At 52.5% G+C, this 20,119-nt stretch overlaps 1 protein-coding gene across 6 annotated transcripts in view; it reads right to left on the bottom strand.

The window, feature by feature from the left end:
• The window catches only part of LRRC20 (leucine rich repeat containing 20), an 84,658-nt gene that overhangs the window by 16,006 nt on the left and 48,533 nt on the right, over positions 1–20,119 (bottom strand). For 2 of the 6 annotated variants that reach the window (XM_027130007.1, XM_027130006.1), the window contains exons 5-7: positions 4,507–4,583; positions 1,817–1,993; positions 639–747 (exon numbers count right to left, since the gene is read on the bottom strand). In XM_027130007.1, the coding sequence (XP_026985808.1) occupies positions 688–747; positions 1,817–1,993; positions 4,507–4,583 (314 nt within the window). In that variant the 3' untranslated portion in view covers positions 639–687. The other 4 variants (XM_027130011.1, XM_027130008.1, XM_027130012.1 and 1 more) reach the window with 4 other exon arrangements.

Genomic DNA, 20,119 nt, shown 5'->3' with positions numbered 1-20,119 from the left:
CCCTACGCCTGTCCTCATCTGCAGAGTGAGCACCAAGAGGCTGTTGCTGATAGTAAACGAGAAAACATACAAGTGCTGGCCCAGTGCTGACAAACAGTAGGCGCTCAGTGACTGCTCCTGCTTGGACCTGAAGTATCTGGGCTTGTGTGCCTTTTCTGAGGGATGGGTCTAGCCCACCCGGCCCTGAGGCACATGTCCACAGCATGATCCGGCTGCCCGTGGGCCCGGCCCAGCCCATGACCTGCCCAGCGATCCAGTGACGTGGTCTCTCAGGCCTGCCCTCCCAGGCCTTGGCAACTCTCCCAGCGCTCTGGCCAGGCCATCTGGGCCCCTGCTAACGCTCACCCTTCCAGGAACTGGTCCCCACCCAGGGCCAGCTTTCTGAGACGGGACAGGCATGTTTCATGTAAATGGCAGCTCCAAAGTAAGGCCCTTTCGTCCAACACTTAATTTGGGAGAGCCTGAGGACTAAAACCCTTTATGTGTGGTGATGGATGTTAACTAGACTTATTGTGATGGTCATTTTGCAGTATATACACATACTGAATCATTGTTATACACCTGAAGCTGATATAATATGTCAGCTGTATTCTCAAACAAAACAAAACAAAACGACCCTCTAGTCGCATACACCTTACCTTCGACATTAATAAGTCTTTGTATCCCATCCTCTTCAACATAACAGTACTATTCCAGGAAACTCTTGCCCAGGAAGTAAAAGTTGTAAATCACTGTGTTGTTCATTCTAGGAAATTCCAGAAAGAATCATTTAAATGAACATCAAACTGCCCGACTCTTCAGTAAATAGCATCAAAAGAGAGCTTAAGACTTAAGCTTAAGACTCTTTGAATTCCTCGTCTTAAAAAGTCTCTTTGTTGTGTCCACCGATGCTAAACTATATCACAATCTTTATGCAATCCTAGTCAAGGCGTCCTCCCCTGCACTGAAAGCCCCACCTGAAACCAGACTCCGAAATCTCACTACCACGACTTTGCCCTCCCCATGCTGACATGCTGGGAAGACGTAGTAAAGCTGCCCCTTACTGGGAGAAGAGTTGGCTCAGCTTTGTCTGACCAACGGGTCAATCTGTGATATTTCTGTTGAGCCAGCATTCAGCAAGAAGAAACGGAGTCAGGGGGAATCTTCTGCTTGACCTTTGGGGTGGGGATGGGCAGCAGCCTGAGTCCAGGCTAGTCCACTGAAGACAGCTATAGCAGAGCCCCCAGAATCAGAGAGACAGTGACCAGGTGAGTTCTGGAAAGGCGCTCAGGGATCTCCTAGTACAGCCCCTTCCCTTTACAGACAGCAATCGGGGTCCAGAGAGGGGAAAAGGATTTGTCCAACTCACAGAGCTCACTGTGGCTTTTCGATGGATTAAATGAGTTAATATCTGTAACGTGCTTGGACACTGCCTGGTATGCACTAAGCTCTATATGTGTTTGTTAAATAAAAATGACGGCGAGTCTAGCCTAAAACTCAAGGCAGACTCAGGCTGACCTCCCAGATTTAGAAAACAAAAACTGACTTAAACCTTGAACCCAGAAGCAGTTTCTAACTTGCATCAGAACACGTGGAGGGCTTGTTAAAGCCGAGTGCTGGGCCCCACCTCCAGAGCATCTGATTCTGTAGATATGGGGGTGGGGGGGAGCTATCTAACCCGCTCCCTGGACGCTGCTGCTGGTCCAGAGACGCCTCCTTCAGAACTCTGGACCCTGAGAAATCAATCGCTAAGGGTAGAATTTCTGGCATCAGTCCAGGAGAAGTGGGGGCACAGCAGGTCCCTTCATGCTTCCGCAGGTACGGGGTCTCCCTAGCTGATATTCAGCGCTCTGCAGCAGCACAGCGTCAGCTCTGCCTGGCCGTGCCTCCGCCCACTGTGAATGTTCCAAGCCTCACCCCAGCCGAGCTGCTTTACCTCACGCTTCCAGCAAGAGGGGCAGCCCCTCCTCTTCGCTGATGGTGGGATCAACACTCTGGCCACGAGAGATGTGTGCTGTGAGAATAAATCAAACACCAAGAGGCAGATGAAACCAACGTGTTCTTTATTGCAGACTGAGACTAAGGGCTCACTCACACAGTGGGCTTTGATTTGGGGCCGTCTCTGACGCCCAAGCTTTCCCAGCAGGCAAGGGCAAACTCTCCAAACAGAGTAGAAAACAGCTTCCAGAAGCATCCCCTTCAGAGGGCTTGAGGTGAGGACCTGGGGAAGCAGCAGCTTAGCATGCAGAGGTTACCCAGAAAGGCAGGGTTCCAGAGGGCCGGGCAAACCCAGCCCTCCTCTCCTGGTGGCTTTGGGTCAGTCCCTTCACTGAGAGTGCCACACAGACTCTGGAAAGATCTAAGAGGCCCAAGATCTCTGGGGACTGCTTTAGGGAGGGAGATGAGCACAGACTCGGACCCCTGACAGGGCAGGGGGAGAGCTGAGAGCCTTCACCCTCCACTCTGAGGACATCCCCAGGGTCACCCCAGGCCTCTGCTTTTCAAACAGTAAAGTGCTCATAGGAATCACCTGGGGATCTTTTGAAATGCAGGTTCTGATTCCGGAGGTCTGGAGTGAGGCCTGGGATTCTGCGTTTCTAACGAGCTCCCGTGGACGCCAATGCTGCTGGCCCACGGACCATACTTGAGTTGCAAAGCTCTAGCCATACAATGCCTTTGTGCATGTCGGAAAAGTACGCCCCTTCTCTGACATGACACAGGCTGGGGGGTAGGGGGGACCAGGACAGCCTAGGCTGGACTGCAGACTCACTTGTCCCCAGCGTCCATGGCTGAACTCAGAAGCCCTAGAAGATCCCGTTTCAGCCTCCTCACCCTGAAAACCCTTTTTTCCAGAGCTTCACCGACCAGGCCTTGGGAGATGAGCAGAGTGAACATGAACGCCGAGGGCTCAGCAATGGGCCAACAATGGCCCAACCTGTCAGCCTCTCGCCAGGAGACAGAAGGCCTGAGCAGGGGCAGGGTTCGGAGCTGGAGAGGGGGAATGGAACAGGGAGCATTCTGATCAAGGGTTAGTGCTCTGAGCGGTGGTCTGAGCTCTGAACAGCCTAACCTTGGGAGTGGAAGACTGGCCCCTGGTCCACAAATGTAGGATCCGGTAGCCTGGCTTGCTCTGAGTCCTGGGGCCTCAGGTGTCTCCCACAGACCAGGCAAGGTGGGCTGTGAGTCTGCTTGCTCCACAGATGAGAAGGTGGGAGGTAGATACCTGGGGATCAAGGGGTCAGAGGTTCTCCAAACCACAGGTGTCAGGAAGCAAGAGCCTCAGGCTCTCTCCTGGTAGAGGGACCAGTTGCCCGTTTGCCGGGTGTCATCCCAGCGTTAGCACTGAAAGTCCCACGTCCCAGGAAAGCCCTAAGTCCCGGGCAAACAGAGATGGTTGGTCACGCAATTACCTGGCCACACTCTAGACTCCAGGTTGAGGGCCTAGAGATGACTAGGTCATCAGGGCTCTGGATGGTGGCCTGGGAGCTGGCTGGCCACGAATCCAATGGTCCATAATGCCTTCTGCCCCTGTGTGGACCAGTGACAAGGCAGCCAGACTCCTGCCAGAGGGAGACTGTTGAGGGTGGCGCAGGTGCAAATGGCTTTGCTTCTCTCTGGGCCACATCTCCTGCAGCAGAAGGGCTGATGCCAGGCACCCTCGCTCATGCCCAGGGGAGGGATGGGGCACTCCTGACTGCCTACCCCACCGATTTCTCAGTCACGAGGAAGGACAGAGCCTACTTGGTTTGCTCTCCACTTGCCGGTCTGCTGGTTCTTGGGCTCCTATACAAACGTTCTCAACCCTGCTACAGTGTCGGGCCACACTGTCTCCACAGCTTTCCCATGACTCCTGGTTCAGGTTCCTGCCAATCCAGGGACCCACAGGGCTGAGGACGGGGCACTGTGGAAGGCCTCAGCCTGGTCGGTTCTCAGGAATCAATAAATAGATGGAGGTTGTTTTCTGTCCCTCTTATGGCAGCCACTGGCTTTCAGCACTAGAAACAAGGCCTCGAACCCACAAGGGCCTGGAAAACGCTCAGTGATGCTCATCCGTGGGCCCAGAAGGTACCAATGATTTGAAGGTAACTTGGAGGCATGTGTTCCCCCAAAAGCCTTTAGGGAGCCCAAAGGAGGCAAAAGCCCCTGCCATTGCCCCTTTCCTCAAATTGTAAGGCTCAGAGGATCTGCCCAGGTTTGCACGGAAGCTGTGAGTGCCCAGAGTCTGGGCCCCAGCCCCCTCCTCGCCTCCTCCCTCCGGGCATTCCAGGGCCCACTACTGCTCTACGCTATCTATCCTGGACTGCCACACCCCTCCCGCCACACGCTATTCAGCCCGCCCGCCCCCAGCCCCCCAAACTTGGCCTCCCATGGGCTCGTGGGACTCCCTCCCCTCAGGGCGCCAGGCCAGGTGGCCTCTGTCCCTTGCTGGGCGGGCTTGAGAAGGGAGGCCTAGGGTGGGGAGGCCCGCGCATCCTCCGGAGACATGAGCATGTCGAACTTGATGAGCGGCGGGGCGATGACGCGCACCTCGGCATTCAGGGGGTTGAAGCGCAGGTTGATGCTGCGCAAGGCGGGCATGGCGGCCAGCTTCTCCACGGGCACGTCTGTCAGGGAGAGAGGGACAGATTAGGGGGCTGGAGCCAAGCGGGCAGAGAAGAAGGAGGATGCATCGCCCAATGCACATGGGCTCAGTGCCCAGTACCCGGCCCTGTGTGAGGGGCCATTGGGGTCCACAAGGGCATTACAACCACATGCAGAAAAGCATCCTAAAAAATAGTTACTGTGCTGCGCAGCAAGAGAAGCCACCGCAGTGAGAAGCCCGCGCACTGCAAAGAAGAGTAGCCCCCGCTCACCGCAACTAGAGAAAGCCCGCGCGCAGCAAGGACGACCCAACGCAGCCAAAAAAAAAAAAAAAAGTTAAACACAGATTACCACTTATCCCAGCCATGCCACTCTTGAGTGGAACTCGCAGAACGGCAAACAGGTATTCAAATACGTGCACACGTGTTTACAGCAGCACTATTCACAATAGCCAATGTCCACCAACAAGTGGATAAACAAAAAGTGGTATAGCCAAACAATGGAATATTAATCAGCCTGACACATGCTACAACATGGATGAACCTAGAAAACGTTATGCTGAATGAAAGAAGTCGGACACAAAAGGTCACAGAGTATATGATTCTATTCATATGAAGTGTGCAGAATAGGCAAAGCCATAGGGACAGAAAGTAGATTAGTGGCTGCCAGAGGCTGGGGTGAGGGGATTGGAGAGTGACTGCCTAATGCGTGCAGGGTCTCCTTTGGGGTGATGAAAGTATTTTGGAACTAGAGTTGACAGGTGCAGAACACTGTGAATGCACTAGATGCCACTGAATTGTACACTTTTAAATGGTTAGTTTTGTCTCAATTAAAAAAAAAAAAAAAAAAGGACCAGAACAAGGCAGCAGCTATACTAATACTTGAAAACATTTACGGTTCCTCACACCTAATCTTTAGGATCACTCAGTCTCTGGTTCAAGTCCCAGGTCAGCCACATAACAACTGTGTACCTAAGGCAAATTATTAAGCTTCACATCACGTACGTGAAAAAGACAGAAACTCTAATTTGAAAAGATACGTGCACCGTAATGTTCATAGCAGCACTATTTACAATAGCCAAGACATAGAAGCAACCTAAGTGTCCATCAACAGATGAATGGATAAAGAGGATGTGGTACATATATACAATGGAATATTACTCAGCCATAAAAAGAATGAAATAATGCCATTTGCAGCAACATGGATGGACCTAGAGATTATCATACTGAGTGAAGTCAGACAGAGAAAGACAAATACCATGATACCAATTCTAAGTGGAATCTAAAATATGATACAAATGAACTTATTTACAAAACAGAAACAGGCTCACAGACATAGAAAACAAACTCATGGTTACCAAAGGGGAAAGGTGGGGTCAGGGAGGGACAAATTAGGAGTATGGGATTAAGAGATACACACCACTATATATAAAATAGATAACAAGGATTTACTGTAAAGCACAGGGAACTATATTCAACCTATATGGGAAAGAATGTAATAACCTATATGGCAAAGAATCTGAAAAAAATATATAGGTATAGCTGAATCACTTTGCTATATACCTACAACTAACACAATATTGTAAATCAACTATCCTTCAATTAAAAAAATAATAAAATAAACTTCCTATCAGGGTAATAATAGTATATACCTCACAGAGTTGTTTAAGGATGAATGAGAGAATATCTGTACGGTGATTCCTCGGAGATATTGCGGGTTTGGTTCCAGACCACAGCAATAAAGTGAATATCGCAACACAGCGAGTCACATGAATTTTTTTGGGTTTCCCAGTGCATGTAAAAGTTATGTTACCCTACACTGTAGTCTATTAAGTATGCAACAGCATTACGTTTAAAAAAACAATGTACATACCTTAATTTTAAAATACTTTATTGCTAAAAAAAATGTTCACCATCATGTGAGCCTTCAGCAAGTCACAGTCTTTTTGCAATAGTAACATCAAAGATCACTGATCACAGATCACGGGAGTTTGCCCTCCCTTAGCACCTTGGGGTGAGTGGCTCTGAGCTCCCTGGGGGCTGGCTCTGTTCGTTAGACCACGGGTCCAGTGCTGGAGGCAGGGGCAACTCTTAACCTCCTGAGAGCAGAGTCTGTCTTTGTCCTTGAATCCCCAGGGCCAAACACTATACCTGGCACATAGACATGGTGGGTACAAAAACACGTTCTGGGCAGCCGGCAGGAAGTTACTAGGGTGGGTCGTGGTCGGGAGCTGGGTCCCAAGCGAGACTGGCTATAGTGCGGCGAGTGGGGCTCTTGTTTGACAGGCAGGAACCTGCATGATGGATGAGAGGACAGGAGTCGTGAAGGAGGTGATGGGGAGGGACCCAGAGCCCAAGGCAAACGTGGAGGCTCAGGTAGGGAAAGAAGCAGAGATAAGGCATTTCTAGAATGCAAGGTTATGACCAGATGCTACTCCTGGGAGGGGAGGAAAAGCAAGATCAACTGCTCTCAGTTCCTGCTCACCTTCTGCTTCCTCTGGAGCTCATCCGCATGCTAATGACACATCACACAGCTGCCAGCAGCCGGCTCCTCTATGCCCCTTACTGGGTGGGGTGGCTGCTGGAGTGGGGGCTGAAGGAAGGGGTTGCCTGTGGCATTTCTTGTCTTTATTCATGGAAAGTGGGCCCCCAATTTCCCTACCAGTTAATGGCTGGGAAGAGAAGGGCTAATGACTTGGAAGCTTCCCCTTCTCCACATTAGCACATTAGCTTTGTAATGGCCAACAGCACAGCCAGCAGCTGGGCAGGCGGGACAGACACACCATCCCCTCTGCCCCTGGTCGCCCAGATAAGAAAATCCTCTTGCCTTGGGCTCTTAAGAAGTCAGGTCATTTCACAGGGTATTATACCCCATGTGGCACAGGAGGAAATCAAAGCCCAGGGAGGTTAACACCTTGTTAAAATGGGCCCAAGGGACCTGGGAGTCCAGTGGTTAAGACTCCACACTTCCGATGCAGGGGATGCAGGTCCCATCCCTGGTCGGGGAACTAAGATCCCACATCCGCGGGGTACAGCCAACTAAAAAAAAAAAAAAGGGCCCAAGAAGGGAGGCCGCTTCTAGGAACTGATATTTGAGGCCCTGTGCTAGGTGGTTCTTCATAATGACCCATCTGGCAGATTAGGAAACTGGGCCTCGGCTTCTCCATGCTGACAATGATCCTCTAACTCTGCTCCAGCTCCCCTGGATTTTTCAACTAGGCCTGACTTTTGTGCTTCAGTGTTCATCTCTCATCGTCCAATTTTAGCAAGAATTCTGCTAAGTTGGTTTAGTCAGAATCCTCCACCCTCGATACCTAATCAGGTTCCTCACTGTCCACTATCCCCTAGGTGACGTCAGATCACCCTGGCCTGCCTTCAGGCAAGAACTAGGGGTTGCTAAGGACTTTCTCTCTCTGGACTCCGTGACTCCTCCACCCCTCAGCCAGGGAGGCCTGCGGGCTGCAGAGTGGCCAGTGCTCCTGAGATGGGGAGGAGGGTCTCCCTGTGATGCCCCTGCCGAGGTTTGCTGGGCGTGGCACGAAGACCAGCTGCAGCCAGGCGTGGAGCAAATCCCCGTGACTCCAGGCCTAGAGACAGCAGCGCTGCCTGAGTCCTCAGCCTGTCTTTTCCAAGTACCACTCACTGAGCTGGCCTCTTCAGGGTCTTCAGCGTTCTCCAAACCACTCTGCCCAAGGACAGTGGTGGCGGGGATTAAGTGTATCTCTTTCCCCTGATTTAACCGCTAAAGGTGCTTGAGCAGCTTAGAGGAAGGAGCAATGGGGCCACCAGAATGTGTCAAAGCTGGCAGAATCAACAAACTGGAGCAGCCAGGCTAGCAAGCAACAAGCCCAAGTGCCCAATTGGGAGTTTCTGGATAAAGCTTAAAAGAACATTTACGCTCAGAGCATCCTGACAAGAGCGGGAGATGGCTGCAGGGTAGAGAGGAGGATATGAAATGATCTGCGTTTTGTGGGTGGGGAACCGGAAGCTTGAAGAGGCTACATAAGCTTCCTAGGGCTACAAGCCACATTGGCGTCATGGTGGTAATGGAAGCCAGGTCCCTGGACTTTGGCACACCTGGAGAGGAAGAGGAGCCCAGCTCTGCCCTCTCCCCTGGGCCACGCCTTCATCCCCATTCGCCCATGTCCTGTGGATCCTCATATTGCAGCTCAAAGGCCCCCTCCTGTCACTCCCTCTGGTCCGCATCCAAAGTCCCATAACCCTTTATACAAGACTCACATCACGCATCACACTCTGGGACTATGTTCACCCTATAAGTGCAGTACCCGGCACAGTGCTCACAGGTGCTCAATAGCTATTTGTTGGATGAATGAGTGAACGAACAAATGAATGCACATTTTACCTCCTGAACTAGATCGTAAGTTCCTTCAGGCTCAGGACCACCCTGGGCTGGGCACACAGTGGACCCACCACCAACACCACTTGATTAAGCAACTCTGACCTCAGTACATTCAAGAGTTGGGGCCCTTCCCCTGATCTGACCCATTCTGGGCACTTTTGCCAGTCAGGGCCAGGCCTCTGTGGGCCAAGGCTGTGATAGGTTACTAGCCCTTTAGTGCAATAATCCAATTTAGAAAATGAGAAAATATTGATGAGCAGAAATAAAATCACCCATGTCTCATCACGCAGAACCAATCACTGTTAATGTGAGGTACATGGCCTTACCAACTTTTAAACATGCATGTGTGTGTGTGTGTGTGTGTGTGCACGCGCGCGTGTGTGTGTGTGTGTGTGTGTGTGCATACACAACTATGTTTCAAAAATGGCCTCCTAGGACTTCCCTGGTGGCGCAGTGGTTGAGAGTCCGCCTGCCGATGCTGGGGACACGGGTTCGTGCCCCGGTCTGGGAAGATCCCACATGCCGCGGAGCGGCTGGGCCCGTGAGCCATGGTCGCTGAGCCTGCGCGTCCGGAGCCTGTGCTCCGCAACGGGAGAGGCCACAACAGTGAGAGGCCCGCGTACTGCAAAAAAAAAAAAAAAATGGCCTCCTAGATACTATGCCATAACATGCTTTTCTCGATGACACACTGTGAACATCTTTTCAGGTTACAAGTCTGTGACATTATTACGGCCACGTCGTGGTCCATGGAATGGAGGGATCACACTTTAGCTCACGTTTCTACTGTTAGACATTCAGTTTTTTTCCAGCTTTCGCCATTACAGACAATGAGAGACGGATCCAACCCTCTTCCCACCGCAGACAGCCCTCCCAGACTCCTGCCTATGTCTGTGGAAGCTTAAAATAATCAATAAAAGCAGAATCAGAGTGGGCAGTATTTAGAGAAAATTACTTCTCCAAGGTCAGCTTGACCTCCCTTCACTAATCATTGGCACTATTGACTGGCAAACTTGTTTCATGCCACTGGGACCAGCTAGAGGCAAGATGATAAAAATGACCGTTTCAGAGCACGATTCATCATGTGTGTGGTACCCATGGTCTGAAAGGAGGCTGAGAGGAAGAGGGGTCTGGGCCCAGGGAAGTGGTAAGGGGTACTGAGTGAGCTTCCCAGCACAGAGGTAACCCAGCAGAGACCAGTGACTTCTGATTCCCGCTTTGGGTGGAGCTGAGTCCCACGACATCTAAGGTCCCATCTGGAATTGGGATGAGAGGCTCCCCAACCTGGTGGCCTAGGGCCCCAGTTCCCTGGCTTCCTTGGCAGTTTAGAAACAGAGCATGGCGCCCTGTTGGCCGCCCAGGCTGGAGCCACACTGGACAGTTGACACACGGCTGGCTGTCTCACTTCTGATCCAGGTGATCTCCTTCCAGCCAGAATGCCTGATTTTTCAGGATTTTTCAGCTTCTTTGCCTCCAGTCCCCAAAGGATCCCAATCGGTGAGCGTGGAGCCTGAGGCCTCCTTACAATGGGACCTGGGGCGCTGGGTAAAGATGCAGAGGCAGCGCCCCAGCCCTAGTGCCTCAGGCCTGTGGGCAGCACGTGGGAGGCTGCCTTAGCCTCCCCAGGGGGCTGTGGGCACATTCGTGCTGGAGAATTCAGGCTGGCCTGGCATCAGCCTTGACACAGCTTTTGGTGCCTGGTGCCTCAACAACAAAGATCAAGGATGCTGAGCTGAGCTGAGCTTCACGCCCCACTCGAAATGCCACAAGACACAAGCAGGCAAACTATGGTCACCTAGCGGGACAGAGAATTGTGCCTGTAACAAGGAGGCTCCCGGGCCACACTCACGGCTGGGTCTGTCCCTTCACAAGCCCGGGGAGGGCAGTGATCAAACTCCCCCACTGCACAGAGCCCTGGCCCGAGCCCTGGCTGTCGGGGGTCGGGGGTGGGGGGATGTGTGCAGGAAGAAAGCAGCAGCAGCCCTTGTGCTCAGGAGGCACAGAGAACACTGCACGCCCTTGACAGTCCTGCAGGCTGAGTCCCTCAAGGAAGTCTGTTTGGCTTGGGGAGTTCTAAGTCCTCTGATGAAAGAGAGGCCAGCTGCGGGAGGGGATGGTGCAGAGACCCAGGCCCTGACCTCGGATCTGCCATTTGGAGTTGTGCAACCTCAGGCAGGGCCCTAACCTCTCTGAACCTCAACCTCCCATCTTTAAACGGTCCTCGGCTTCATGGGGCCACAGAGGCTGGCAGAAGGGACCACGCGGCGCTCCCCAAGGAGGTGTAGAGAGTGTGGTGGGCAACCGGCAAGAGGATGGGGAGCAGAGTGTTTTACGGAATACGTTAATGAACCTTAAGTGCAGGCTGTGGGGAAAGAAAAACAAGGGGGAGAAAAGCCCCCACTGTGATTTCCTCCTCCTCCGCACCTCAGACTGTCCAGCAAGGTGGGCCCACAGGCTCCCAGTGCGGCCACCTGCCAGCACTGCCCCCTCCTGCACACTGCCCCGCCTGGATCCCACGTGCAGTCAAAGCCGGGTCAGAACACGGTCCCCTTACTGGCTGCTCTGGAGACAGCTAAGTAAGTAACTCGGACTGCCTGGCCCAAGCCTGGGGATTTGCCTTCCCCGTCAGATTTCCCATTTTGCTCCCCTGTGCCCACCGCCCCTCTCCCCTGAAGTCCCCCCACCCCTCTGCTCTGCTTCTCTAGCTGCTTCACTTAGATACCCCGGGAGGGGCTCGGGAAAGAATGGCAGTTTTGCCATGGCCTCCCATTAAGTGTCTGCCGGTCCCTCCGTCACAGCTGGAGGTATCTGTGTCTATAACACTCACACGGAAGACTAGAGCCGCCTCATCTGCTGCACAGCAAGAGTCTGGAAGTGAGGGGTGAAGACGTGTGGGATGGAAAAGTAATCGCCTCCCCTCCAGGCTCTTCTCCTGGGTGGGGTGGACATGTGAATAGCTCCTTTGTAAATCTTCTCCGCGCTTGGAACCTAAGGTCGCTGCCACCAACTTTACAGCTCTTTCCACTCAGGCTTAAGATCATTGTCAGAGAAATAAGACCTCCGTTATAATTGGAAAAATAAGAAGAAAAGCTCCTAAGATAAGCACCAGATGGGAGTGAATTAGGTAGGGCCTCACCAGGGAAACCAGCTTCTGAGAAACAAAATGAGTGGAAGGTGGTGGTGGAGGGGAAGTGGGTGAAGTGGCCAGGACAAGCAGCAAGGAAGTGGTGTGCTGGCTAACGTTTAACAATCCACTTCCTGAGGGAAACATCCCTGATGTGGGGCATTTGCCGATTTTGCGCGGTGTAAACATTCCTCCCATGGCCAATTTCAAGCTACCAAGGTGAGGTCACTGAACTTGAGCAAGCACCTCCAGTAATGGTGAGTCAAGTAGCCCGCCCGGGCAGGACCACAGGTTCCTGAGCACAAGGTGTCAGAGCTCAGGCCAACTCCTGTCCACCTACACTAGGATTCTTTGGAATAAACTTGAACTTTGGGAACCGGCCCGCTGTTTGGCTGTCTGCATGTTCTAGGTTGCCTCTGGCTCACTGATAAAGTTCCTTCTGAAAATGCCAGGTGAGAGGGCTGTGCTACAGGGAAATCACAAGTGGGGGTTTGTGGGCACTGCGGCAGCAGAGCCACCGTGCCCAGGGTCCAGGGGACGGTAGGCTCTGTGGGAAAGAGGAACCCTGAGCAAAGAGGCAAGTCCACAGAGCTCACCTCTGCCACCCTCCCAGCCGACCGTCAGCTCTCACGGCTGGGCTGACTGCTCTTCTCATCCTGACGTAGCTACACACATACACACACGCAACAGACACCGAGAGAAGGAAGAAAGAGGCTACAGCTTCTTCAGGGATGGAATGTGCTTGTTGATGTAAGGTTCTGGTTTAGCTCCATGGTTCTATCTTGCCTGCACATTGGAATCATCTGGGGAGCTTTAAAAAATCATCAAGCCCCAAACCCACCATCAGAGATTCTGACTTAATTGGCATGGGGGGGGGGGTATTGCCTGGACACAGGTGTTTTTAGAATCTCCCAATGATTTGAATGCACAGCTAGTTTGAGTACCACTGGTCCTCCCAGGGAGGCTTAATGAGAGAATCCGGTGAAAACACTCATATAGCACTTCCACCCCAGGATGCTGCCCACCTGCTTCACTGTGTGGGGCAGAGCTGTCAAGAGCTAGGCTGATTGCCTGCGTTCGTGGCATAGGGAATCCTGCCTCATCACCTTACACTGTTCTCTCCACCCCAAGGAAGTTTCCCTCCAACCAAAGTTACGTGCTCTAGCCATAACTTTCCTGTGGCTTTCAATCTCCCTCCAGCTATATGCAAAAATCATCTCTCCTTATGCAAAGCACTGTCCTCAATAGCTGGGGTTCTGCAGCAAGACTGCCTGGGTTGGAAACCCTGGTTTTGTCCAGGCAGCATGACCGTGGCCAAGTTACTTAACTTCCCTGAGCCTCCGTTTCCTCACCTGGGGGGAATAATAGTGCCTGCCTCATAAGGTGGTCGTGAGCGTTAAATAAGAGCACACTTGCAAATGGTTAGAGAAGATCCAGATATGAAATAAACGGCCACTAAGTATCAGCTAGTGTAACTGACCATGACATGAGCCCCGTGAGAACAGGGAGCGGGCTTTGTCCGCCTCCATCTCCAGCACAGCGCCTAGCGCACGGCAAGCTGCTCAATCGAAAAACGACAACTGGCGAATGAACGTTTCCCAAATGCCTAAGTCCGTGTTCGTGACCCTGCGAGCCTCTTACTCCCTGAATAAGGCCCTTGCAAGGCTGAGCTTTGACAGTCAGAGCGTCTGGGCTGCTCTCCAGCACTCTGGACAGAGAGAGAGACAGACGGTCCCTTAGACTGCCTTGTCTAAGGGAGCAAGAAAGTACTTTGTTTTAAGCAGATGTCAAAGAAGTTTTCTTGCTGTTCACCTGTGTGCTCCCAGCAGAGTGCTCCTAGCACCCTGGAGAACTGGAGGTTCTGTGGGTAATCAAATTTTACCACTCAGTGGCTGGCACAGAGAATGCCATCTGGACAGAGACCAAGTGTGTGAAATGTCTTCTGCCCAGAGACCCGGCTTGCTAGTTCCCTTCAGGCAGACACATGTGGGCAGGAGCTGCAACAGGAGCTTCCCTCCCCTCCATGTCTGGGGACCATGTCTAATTTGCACTAATTGCTGTTGAAGACTGTTTGCTTACTCCTAACCTCCCCCTCAAGCGGCTCCACAGCCAGCAAGCGCTCCTACACTGTGTCTAGTGATGGCTTCACGATCGATGCCTGTACTGACAGCTCACTGCCCGTGGGTACAGGGCAGAACTCTGCTGGTGCTGGACAAGGGCATTCTGGGCAGACGGCATGAGTCCGCTGTGCCAAGCAGGCAGCTGCCACCTTGAAGGGTGAATCATCTTCCCCTGGGCACTGTGACACTCAGCGCTTGGAGGGCAGGGCAAGGCTCAGACTGTCGCCAGCTGGCTGTGCTTGGGACGGGGGGTGGGGGGTGGGGGGGTTATTCAAACCCAACATCCAGGGATCCATCCATTCCCCCCAGATGGGCTTGGAGCCCAAGATCCAGGGGCAGGAGGAATGTGTCAGGGGTTTGACATTGTCTTCCCAGACCTTCTCTGCTTTGACCTGTCTTAGGGGCTAACAGCCTTCTCTGGCAGGCAGGGAGCTACAGGAAGTGTGCTTGCCAATCAGCCCCTTGTAAATACCAGCTAAAAGGCCGCTCACAGGGAGAGCTCCTTTCTCTGCAACTGCAGGGCTCCTGCCAGGGCTGAGCGAGGCCAGTATAAGAAAACTCTGCCCTTGTGACCTGGCCAATAGCTTACTGGTGCTACCAGACGTGTGGCACCCGACCTGCTACCACCCCAGGCGCCATCCACACCCTCCTCTCCCATCACATGAAGACCTGGCAGGCTCCGGAACACCAAAGACATGTGGGCCCAGGAGCGCCAAAGACCTGGGTTCAAATCCTGCCTCCACCAGGCCCCTGTGCAGTCTGCTTAATCTCTCTGAGCCTCTCTCTTAGCCGTCAAGTGGAGGTAACGCCCCCTATCCAGAGAGGCCTGAGCAGATTAAATGAGACGATTACAGAGGAGCAGGGTCAAGCAGCCATAGCTGTTAGGTTTTCAAGTCTGTGTGATTTTATCTTTTCAGATCAAACAGAGCTTTATTTCCACTTCTGCTTTTCTAGGGTTTCTTCTGTTTAAAAACTATTTTCTGGGCTCCAGTGAAAGAACTCTCCTCCTGTCCCCCCAGAGGCACAGAGTGGGTGTGATGCGGAACAACAGGACCAGGTCCCGCTCACTCCCGCTCCCCGGGAAGCCCTCCCCAGCCCAGCTTCCTCGTGTACCCCTCACTCAGCACTTGGTACTCAGTGCTTGTGGCTCAGGCCCCCAGCCACAGGAGAGTTCCAAGCGCAAGGAGAGCCTGTAGAACCTCTCACTAAGGGGCAGCTTGGTAGAGCCCCAAAGTGAAATAAAGCCACGTCTCTCTGCCCCTGTGATGCTGATCAATTTAGGCTGTGAAACAGGGTGGAACAGTGATGTCAATGTCAGGAAAGGGCGATCCTGAGGTCCTAGTGGGCATTTGTGCCCCACGCTAAGGGAGGATATCCTGGAGAATCTCTTCTATTGATGGAGACCAGAGTGAAGCTGCAGCTCCCTGGAGGGATCTGCCCCTCCCCCACCTGCCCAGAGAAGGAAAAAGTTGCTGTGATACAGGGCCTGCGCTCCCAGTGATACACTGGGCTGTGGCAGGGGTGCAGGTGCCCCCTTGGGCCAGGTGTGCTCCCTCTAAGTGCCCCCAAACCATCCTTGTAGCCCAGGGGACAAGGGTCCTGTACTTTGTGGAAACCTTGGGTACCCTGAGAAATTTGTAAGGCTTAAGGACCAGTTATGCTTGGGAGGACAGTGCGACCATTAGCACAGTCAGCTGCCCGGAGGTGGCACCTGGTGCTTTAGGAAAAGGCCCTGCGCTTCTCAGGCCCTGCTGTGCGTAGAAAGCACCTGCGGGTCTTGCTCAGGTACACATTCTGATTTTCAGGAGGCTGGAGGTGGAGCCTGCGGTTCTGAATTTCTAACTGGTTCCCAGGTGATGCCCACACTATTGCTGGTCTGTGGATGACACTTTGAGAAGCCAGAGCCTCGACAGGGGTTCTCAAACTTCAGCATGCATCCGCATCACCTGGGGGGGAACTTATTAAAACAAACTGCTAGGGAATCCCCTGGTGGCCCAGTGGTTAGGACTCGGCGCTTTCACTGCCGTGGCCTGGGTTCAGTCCCTGGTCCGGAACTGAGATCCCATAAGCCAAGTGGCACGGCGAAAAAAAAAAAAAAGATGCACAAATTGCTGTCTGTCCCCACTCCCCCAGTTTCTGATTGAGGAGGTCTGGGGAGGAGCCTAAGAATATGTATTTCTAACAAGTTCTCAGATGATCCTGCTGGTCCTGGGCCCCCCCACTCTGAGAACTATTGGCCTTGACAGTAAGAAGTGAAACTGTGTGAACACAGAATTAAGTAAATGCAGCCCAAAGCATCCCTACGTGATACAGGTACAGATGTCCCCCGCTCTCTGAAAGTAGAGCATTCCTATAAAAGCTTTCGTAAACAGAAATGGCATAAAGTGAAGAAGCAATTACCTTAAGACACATCTTATTAACAGACACACAAAATAAACTGAGATAAAGCACATGGCGGCTTGATGCTGAGATGTGGTTCTGGGGAAGGAGCTTGGCAGGGCCACTCTCTCTGCTCGGGGCACAAACTTCCTCTGTTAACACTCGCTGCAAAATAAATGCTGAATGCGATTTGCGCTTTTCCTATTTTTTCATAAAAGTGTAAATCCTCTTCGGATTTCCTTGATCAGAGAAAACAGGTACCAGTGCAGGTCTTTCGTAAAAGTGAAGTGGTGTAAAGCAAACTTTGGAAGCGCAGGGGACATCTGTACTTTTCCTTTTAAAAGTGCTATTGCTTTATTTGTTAAATTCTTAACAAGCTTTTGTTTCCCTATGACCTCTCGTTCTTTCTGGAACAGTGGTTGCATGGGGTAAAAAACCCAGCAAATAGAGGGTGACGGAAAGTTAAATTCTAGCTTAACCCAAATAGTCTCCTGCTTAAGCAAAATGAAGTCTCCGAAACATCAGTACTTGGTCTCCCCTTCACTCCACATGTTCCAGGAACGTGCTGAATTGCTCTGTAGCATCGAGTAATTATAAGTTCTTAGGAGTGAACGCTGCTCCCACACCCACCTTCAAGGCCTGTGTGATGGTTGCTGGGGTAAAGAACTGACTCCCTGGTTTTAACAGGATGGGTAACCCATCTTCTGCCCATGTCACCACTCACAAACCAAATGTTCCTACCTCCTCCAAAGCCTTTCCAGGGCTCTCTGGGGAACCCCACCTCACAAGGACATGTGGACAGCCACCCTCTGCCTGGGAGCCTCCCCCTAGCACCTCAGCACTTCTGACCATGTCTTATTTGTAGTTCACTCTCCGCTCCCACTCAGACTTTCCCTACAGCCTGTACGCAGCTTAAGGTCAGGACCTGCATCTCATTCATCTCTGTCGCCCGTATTTCTGCAGAGACTCTCTCTCCCCAAGCAGTCTTGTTTATACACACTCAGAAGCTTCCATATACCAGAGGCTCCTTCTGGTTTGGAAAATATAAGGACCATCCCACATCCCAGAAACTTGTGAGTCACTGTTGTCAGAATAAATACTCTAAGCTACAAACCCTTTTCTCCCTCTCGGAAGTGCCTGGCAGGCTTGTCCCCAAGGACCCAGGAAGCCTCCCATCTGGATGGGGGTACTTGCTATATGCGTGTGTCAGGGCCCAGCTTGGGGGGGGTGGAGGAGAGGCCTGTGACCTGCACCACTTCCTGTTCATCTGAACCAGGCCCAGACCTACAGACTCAGGGGCTTAGGACAAAGGCAGAGAAAATGGTAAGACATGAGGCAGGACTTCTGGACTGAGAGCTTGGCCGTGCAGGGTGGCTGAGGTGGGATGGGGTGGAGATAAAGAGTCAGATGGCATTGAACCTGTCATCTACCTGGCTCCACACTCGGGTGAGAGGAGAGCTCATCCCCTTAGCCGAGGCATCACTGCCCATCCTCACGACACCCTCACCATCCAGTCACCCTGAGGATGCAGTGGTGGCGACCACGATGGACAGAGACGCGAGTGGAGATGAGAGGAGGGAAGAGTGTGGCGTAGTTGAGGGGTGAGAGCTGAAGGACAGGGAGCTGGCTGGCTGAGCACAGACCCCAAATCTCTGCGGGACAACTCATGGAAGCGGCTTTCAATATTTTTTCATCATGACTCACTGTAAGAAATTCATTTTAGGAATTCCCTGGCGGTCCAGTGGTTAGGACTCCGCGCTTTCACTGCCGAGGGTGTGGGTTTGATCCCTGATCAGGGAACTAAGATCCCACAAGCTGCGTGGCGAGGCCAAAAGAAAAAAGAAAAAAAAAATACATTTTACGGCATGACTCAGTACGTATATCTGTGCGGGTACATTGCAAAACTAAAACAAAAAGTCACAAAGCAGTATGTACCATGCTACAGGTGATGTACTCCAGCACATGCTGGTTTCACAACTTTTTAGTGGGTCACAGGTGGCAACTCGAAACAATCTGCCCTATTGTGTGTCAGTCATTTCGGAGGGCCTTGGAGCCTTTGGAATTCCTGCTCTGTACTGTGCTCCCAACCAGCTGCGCGCCCGCTGTATGCGGACACAACACTCATGTTGGGTGGGGCTAGGGAGCAGGGTGTCTCCAGAGATGAGAGCACAGGGAGGCCACATCACACACACGGACTGGAGGACTGTCCGTACAAGGCGGCAGCAACGAGGCCGCCACACGCTAACCCAGATCCTCGACCTGAGGGCATTCAGCTACTGGTGAGCACCAAGGACGGGCACCCTCCCCGCCCTGCCCACCGGCGGTTGGACCAGAAAACAGAGGGCAGTGTCCCTGCCTCTCTCCCAGCCTGCATACCCTGATGAGGTCCTGTGCCTTCTCCCGTCCATGGACCGGAGCCCTCTCTCCTCTCCCTGCATCGTGGTCCAGAGAGTGGAGGAAGACTGGGCAGCGGCACTGTTCAGAAACAAGATGCTGCTGCCGCCCTCGGCAACTTCCAGGCCTTCCTGAGGCCCTGCTGGAGGCATCTTTTGAGGAGGTCCCTTCAGAGGCTCCTTCGGATGCACCTGGGGGCTTGCTTCAGAGCTGCCTGTTCTCTACTAACTGAACTAAAGCTTTAAGGCAACCCATGCATCTCCAATTTATTTCTTTAAAAACGATTTTTTAAAAAAATTTTCCAATCCTCTCTGAGGGCTCTAAAGGGGAAAAATAAGCCATTCTTAAGGCATCCTAAGCTCCAACTACAATTATCCCCATGAGCTCCTGCAGGAGATCGGCTACAGCTGGTGAAGAGTGCAAAGCTATTTCCATAATGTAGGACTTTTCAGCCCTCACCTTCTTCACTGTGATTACGGCTCTCTTCCCTCCAACTGGGCTGCGAAGGCTGTGGCCTGGCCTTCCGATGGTTTGGGAGTTAGAAAGCCATCCAAGCAGTTAACTAGGATGGATTGGAGACAGGTAGAAAATAAAAGTGAGGACCCTCCTGCAAGGGAACCATAGCTGCCGCCGTGTGCCCCTCTCTCCACCTGGTTGGGGGAGGACACCCAGGCATCCCGCAGTGGAGCAGGCCCTGGAATCAGCCAAGCACCTCGAGGAGCCGCTGGACACTTGGGGAAAACTAGACGGCAGGGGCAGTCCCCGACATCTCCATGTCCCCCAGGCCTGGCCCAGACTGGGCAGCAGGGGGCTCTGTCACAGACCGAACTGACTGGGACACACAGCCCAGGGGCTGATGTCTCTTTTACCTGGCCAGGTGTGCAACAGACACTTGACCATGAAGGCCGGGGGAATGTCTTAGTGCCTCAGTCTCTACATCTATCAAATGGGATGATCACCCTGTTGCCTTGGGTCTGCACACGAGCACTCTTGGTAAGCTGTAAGATGCTTCCATGTGTACACTTATTACTGTCACTCTGCAGAAAGTTAGAGATACGTGTACAAAAGAAGAAGTCAAAACCGCCGATCTTTGCTCTGGGAGCTGTTCAGCTAAGGAATGTTGTCAGCCTTGTGGGAGGGGAAAGATTAGGGAATCTGTGCCACCCTGTACTTCCCACTTTTTCTC

Source organism: Aethalodelphis obliquidens, unplaced genomic scaffold (assembly GCF_003676395.1).
Source record: "Aethalodelphis obliquidens isolate GAN/ISIS:26980383/991018 unplaced genomic scaffold, ASM367639v1 scaffold37, whole genome shotgun sequence".
NCBI lineage: Eukaryota > Metazoa > Chordata > Mammalia > Artiodactyla > Delphinidae > Aethalodelphis > Aethalodelphis obliquidens.
Note: the sequence above shows the minus strand (reverse complement) of the source record. Positions and strands in the feature narration are given on the sequence as shown.